The 6,522-nt window shown below is 35.3% G+C and overlaps 1 protein-coding gene across 1 annotated transcript in view; it reads left to right on the plus strand.

Annotated features, from left to right (window-relative positions):
- The window catches only part of Ttc6 (tetratricopeptide repeat domain 6), a 181,257-nt gene extending 175,363 nt beyond the window's left edge, over window positions 1-5,894 (plus strand). The window contains exons 31-32 of the mRNA XM_076849316.2: window positions 4,973-5,198; window positions 5,758-5,894. Coding sequence (XP_076705431.2) covers window positions 4,973-5,198; window positions 5,758-5,894 — 363 coding nt within the window. The remainder of the gene's footprint in view (window positions 1-4,972; window positions 5,199-5,757) is intronic.
- Window positions 5,895-6,522: the final 628 nt, after the last annotated feature.

The following is a 6,522-nucleotide window of genomic DNA, read 5'->3' on the forward strand; positions in this document are numbered from 1 at the left end:
AAAAGAGTAAGTTAACTTATTGTCACCCTTTATTTATGTTGTGAAAATTTATTTAAATTATGTCTTTTTTTTCCTGAGTATTGTTTTGGCAGTATCTCACATATTTTGGTCTATAATTATTTTTAACTTGAGTAAAATACACACCACATAAAGTTTACTTTCTTAACTATTTTAAGTTTATAGCTCAGAAGTGTTAAATATATCCTGTAATGCTTTTATTAATTAACGTTTTCCTAAAGATTTGCACCTACAACTTTTATTTCCTCTTTGACTCAAGAATAAATTAACTGGACATTTATTCACATAGAAGAGTTTTAACATTCTCCATGTCTTTATGTGTATTTTAAAGGTATCTTAATCTATAGTCTATAATCTATTTTCCATGTTTTTTTTTAATTTTCAGAGTTTTTCTAAAAACAAGAGGGCTTATAGATTTTCTCTAGTGATTGCCTTTATAAAAATAACTTTAATACCCTCATTTCTTTACTTATTTAATTCCTGTACTTGGAACAACAACAAAAACATTACCTTGTAACCTCCTCCTCCTCATTAACATAAGAGCATAAATCAATAACCCTCATCTTAAAAAAAAAAAGAAAGGAAATGAACACAGGCCTCACAGTCTGCTCAGGCAAGCTCCTCCATTCCTTCACGACCATTCTTAGTTGAAGTCTTTGGTATGCCATCTGTCTGTCGGTTTCTAATTCACCTCACAGGCTCTCCGCAATCCTCTCCACCTGAGCCTCTGCCCCCACTGCTCCTCTGACAATGTTCTTGCCTCCACTGTCAGGGACCTCCTCCATCCTCCTCTTACCTGACTTCTCAGCAGCATTTGACCCAGGACACTTTTCCCTTCCTAAAGCTCTTTTGTCTCGGGGTAACACCATTCTATCCTGTCTTTCTCCCTACCATTTTGGCTGGCTGCTTCTCTTCTCAGTCTGCTTTTCTGGCCTCTCCTCTCTGCTTCTCTTCTGAGTTGGTGATACACCAGGGCTGATTCCTGCCTCACTTCTCTCTACGGTTGTTTTTGCAGATCCATCTCTAATAGCCTCACTGTAATAATATTCTAAAATCTTTAGGGGTAGGAACCATACTCAGACAGTCCATTTCTTCCCATGATTTACGCCTCCACCTTTTTTCTCATATTTATCTCCTGTTGCTAAAAGTGGATATTTTACAAGTGCATTAGGGCCCCAAATGATTTGATTTCTATGCCCCCTATCTCCAGTCCAGCTTTCTTTGAATAAATCCTCTCTCAATTCAAGATGTCATCTGAGTACAACAAAGTCAACTATCACTGTCTCTTTCTCATCTCATTTCCTTTATCTAGCCAGCCATCTAATCTTTTCCATTTAACTTCTTAATTTCTTTTCTTTACTCCTAAATATGTCCCTTTTGTTTCATTTCTACTGCCATTGCTCTTACTTTTTCTCAAGTTAGAGGTCATGGCCTTGACAGCTGTTACCCCTGTGATTGGCCAGTTGGCCTCTGTGGGGAAGCTAGATGCTGAGGCAGAGTTAGGGAAGGTAGAATTCTGTAAGGTGTGGATGAGGTTGTCCTCACTCAGATTTCAGTGCTTAGCTGGGAGACTAGTGTTTCCCAGGCAGAAATGCCAAGGTCAATGGCCTTAAACTTTGCTAATCTCATCACCCTCCCGCTGAGTTCTAAAAATGTTCTTTAGCATTGTAAAGTTAGTAAATGAGATGAAGACAAATAAAATGCCTAGGGTGATTTCTGGTTTCTGTATATGCTTCCATCTGCATGAGAGGATGATCATTACCTTTCAAATTCATTTCTTTGATAACTCTATGGACCATCCCATACAAAATTATTTGTTTAGATCCAAAGTGTACCTTGAACTTTAAAAATTTTTAAAAAGTATAACTCTATTTCCCCCACATTGCAGACACATTAACTGGGCAACATTTCATCTACAATATTTTCCATCCTCTGTCTTGATGCATTGGATGTGTGGGTTTAAGAGTGCACACACATCTAGGGTCAAGCAGGCTTTGAGAATAGCTATTCAGCCAGGCCCCTAGGCTCTGGCCTCTTTGTGGAGAAGAGGGCTTCTATGCCCTTTCCCTCCCAACTGCTCACCCTTGTTTCTGACTGTATTGGAAGGTTTAGGCTCAAAAGAAAGTGTCCCTCAAAAGATCACATGGCGGTGGCGGTGGCCCTGGGGTTGTGATTCAGTGGTAACGCACTTGCCTTGCACACATAAGGCACTGGGTTCAATCCTCAGCACCACATAAAAATAAATACATAAAATAAAGATATTGTGTCCATCTACAAATAAAAATATGTTTTAAAAGATCATATAGGGGCTGGGGTTGTAGCTCCATGGTAGACTGCTTACCTAGCATGTGTGAGGCACTGGGTTCGATCCTCAGCACCACATAAAAATAGAAGTATTATGCCCATCTACAACTAAAATAAATATATATTTTTTTAAAAAATCACATAATTTCCAGATGGTTAAAACATGTATGTGAGCTAACTTCTCTTTTCTTTAACTAGAGTCTTAATGTTTTAAAACCCTATTCAAATGGGCTACTTACATGAATTATGAACTACAGGTGAATTAAAAATAATCAGATCTGCTTTCTAATTAATTAATTAATTATATACATATGAGGACGTCAGAACATTTGTTAAAAAAATCAAGGCCTATAATTGCTTTAGCCTTTAATTGTTTTATACTCCTATACTTCTAGTAACCTCATTAAATTTATATGTTTTCGATCTTCTAAGTAATATGTTTTGGAAGCTATAATAAAAAGTTTACATTTTTTGAAGTTAGGTGCACCATGGTTTTTACTGAGTTCTTTCCTTTTAGCTAAGATAGGCATTTACTTCTATATGATTGAAGTCATGCTCTTGTGATGTATTATTGTGCAGCCTTTATTGATCATTTATTGGTGAATTATAATGAAGCCTAAGTTGCTTTATGAAGAAAGTAAAGCTTGAAGTCATCCCCCACCTCATTTCTGATGACTGTCAAATGCAGTCAGAGCCTTCTCTTCAGGAATGAATCCTCTTCAACGTCTTCCCAGATGGATATCAATCCTGTCCCCATCAAAACAGATCCTTAAATTGCATTTAACTATAGCATACAATAGCTGCCATCCAGAGCATAGAAATGCCTAGGGAGAAAGTAAGAAAGTAACTACAATTGTGAACCAATTATCTTTCAAAAGTCAGAGGAAACAACTTTCATGGAGAATTTCCTGAAGACTGTTATCTCTTCATTGATAGACATCAGAAGAAAACCAATATATCAGTAATAATTGATTGCATCTTCATTACATTATGGATATTGTTATCAGTAAATTACATATTAACTCACTTCATCCTTTCAACATCAATGTTGTCAGTGAGTTTTAAAAAAAATTTTGTAGTCTTTGTTTTATAGATGAAGAAATTAATGCAAATAGAGCTTTAGCAACTCACCCAAGGTGGAGGCAGAATTTGAACCCAACAATCTGGCTCCCTGGTCTCAGCTGCCACTACCATGTGACCGGTATTTATATCACCCAAGTTGGAAGTGAATTGAGGATTGGTCCTGGGAAACAGAGGGAAATAGTTCAGTGAGGGAGATGGGAGAAAATGATCAGAGAGGTGGACCAGGGAGAGCCCATCCTAAGGACAGAGAGGATTTTAAGAAGGAAGGAGATATGAAGACTGTTTATGTCACAGAAATGCCTTGGGAGAAAGTAACTGGAAAGTGTCTTTTAGATTTGAGGACATCTACAACCTCAGGAGGACTACAACATAGGAAATAGGAGGGGGCCAATAGAAGGCTGGTTGTGGTGGGTTAGGGAAAAAAATAGAATGAGAAGTAATTGGAGAGAATAAAATAAGTTATGGAAAGTGATTTTTCCCTTGAAGGTGAATTTTAAAGTAGGAATCCAATTTTCGTCCATCACTGAGTTAGAAGAAAGTATAGGCAGCATCTTAAGCCAGTATGGTTAAAAAAAATCCCATTTATTATATATCAATACACTATTAAAACAAAATATAAAGAATTACTAGGAATATGATCATATGCTCAGATGCATAGCCATGTCAAAATGCTATGGAAGCTACTTAGTGTTTCAGTTTTGGTTCTTACCTCTTTGCAGGCTTGTAGCAACTAGTTCTCGGACCCCAGACCACATTTTGAGGGTCCCTTTGTGAACCAAAAAGTCATAATGAGGTTAAAATAAAAGTAATGACAGTTTTTTTTTGGGGGGGGGGCGTGCATAATAGATCTGTAAGTTGGAAGACACAGTTTAGTAAGAAACGAAACAAGTTCCATCCACAGGAAGAACTGGATTTCTAAAGGGAAAGTTAGGGAGAAATTGGATGAGGTGAAGTGATTTGTTTGAACAATTTTGATTGGAGCTGATAGTTACACAAGTTGTTTTGAACAGATTTAAGGGAAGCTGAAGGTCTTTTCATACATTAAGCTATTCTTGATGGATTGCTAGGGGGCTGTTGGCAGGGTATGATTTGTAAGCAGTAAGTCTTTTAAAGCAGTCAGCAAGTCAACAGACATTCTGTGATTGGGAACTGTTGCAATCTTTGGTCTTGCAAGCTCATTCTTTTCAGACAAAGTTAACTTCCAATAGCTGGAAGTTGAAGATTGAGGAATTTGTATCCATGAGGTAAACCAGAGCCTCTCAAATGAAGTCTCTGAGACTCACACAGGAAGTTTTGCTCTTTCTTGAGCAAACTGCAGCCTTCTTAATTTTTATTGACCTTCCAAGTCAATGATGAATTGTGAATAATCTAGAGTTTTTGATTTTCTCAACAAGATGTTTTTTTTCCTTTTCTTCTTTATAATTTTTCATAGTATAAGTTTAAACCTTCTTTGAAAATTCATTTCTCTGGTCAGCTCTTACTATGCTTTTATATGTAAAAGTGATTCACACTTTTGGACAGCTACCAATTAAAGTACATTCATTATACTTGTTTTTACATTTTATAGGCCAATGACTACTTCTCAAAGGCTTTAAAGTTTGATCCAGAAGATGATTATGCTCTCATGAATCGAGCTATCACAAATACAATGTTAAATAAATATGAAGAAGCAGAAGAAGATTTTGCTTGTGCAGTTGAACGTTGTCCATTTTGGGCTGCAATATATTTCAACAGAGCACATTTATACTGCTGTTTGGAGAAGTATGAGCTAGCTGAGGAAGAACTGAGTAAAGGTATATTTTTTTGTAGGATTATAGCTGTTAATGTGTTTGTTTTTAGACTAAAAAAATCAGGTCTATTTGTCTAGATGAATGTACATAAGAATCAATATGTTTAGATGTCATTTTTAATGTAATCAATATAGATTCCTTTAGGTAATAACTTAAAGTTTTGTTAAAGTCACATATAGAGAGTTATTAGGAAACCCATACATAAACAATACCGACCTTTTGAAGAAAGTAATTGTACTGTAGTCTCCCAAATTTGCTTTCTTATGAAGATTAAAATTTTTAATTTTTTTTTAGTTGTAGATGGATACAGTATCTTTATTTCTATTTATTTATTTATATGGTGCCAAGGATCAAACCCAGGGCCTCATGTGTACAAAGCAAGCTATCTACCACTGAACTACTACCCCAGCCCAAAGATTGAATATTTTTAATTTAACTGAATTTCACATTTAAAGAAAAATGTTATCAAATGAATTATATCAAAGTTCTCATAAAATTTTAGTTTTAAATATGGAGCTAGTTTGAGTGCACAAACATATCTTGAATGTATTTTCTTTTGCAGCTCTGTCTTTGAAGCCTAATGATGCTCTAGCATATCACCTTAGAGCAAAAGTTCGTGGTAAAATAGGTCTGATTGAGCAAGCTATGGCTGACTACAACCAAGCACTTGATCTTGAAGACTGTGCCTTACATACATGATTACATAGACTACTGTGGTTTCTACAGTCATTTACATAGCAGTTCTTTCTGAAACTGAAATGTGTTTGTTGTTTAGAAGTTTAAACTGCCTTTGTTATGTATTATTATGCTTACTCTTCTATAAACCTTTAATGCATTTTAGCAAAATGTTCATGCTGTACATTAATTATAAACTTTAAATCATTTTCTGCATACTTAGAAATCTCAAGAATTAAATTTCTTCTTGGAGTGCAGGATTTAAAGGGGATGTTTCTCAAGGAATATTAATGTGCTCAAATATATATTCTTTAAATAAAATAATTTTCTTTGAAATAATACTGTACTTAATAGAAAAAAGTCATAGGCCTTTTCATCAACTCCTACTTATAACATATTCACAGTACCCAGATTTTTAAAAAGAATTAGCTGATGACTGTAAAAAAAAATTGGAAGTCAAGTTCATTTTCTCTTGTTCTTTAAACAACATCTATTACTAGTCTGGATTTTTCCTGGTACCCATTTTCTTCCAACAGATAAGCTTGTTTCTCTTTTATATGTTGTTTGCCTTCCAGAATAACACCTATAAAGATTTTGAGCATCCTGTTTTCCTGAGATAATCGCTTCTGCTGCTTTAATTCAGATTTCATGA

The sequence above is a fragment of the Callospermophilus lateralis genome, chromosome 3 (assembly GCF_048772815.1).
Source record: "Callospermophilus lateralis isolate mCalLat2 chromosome 3, mCalLat2.hap1, whole genome shotgun sequence".
In the NCBI taxonomy this organism is placed as follows: domain Eukaryota; kingdom Metazoa; phylum Chordata; class Mammalia; order Rodentia; family Sciuridae; genus Callospermophilus; species Callospermophilus lateralis.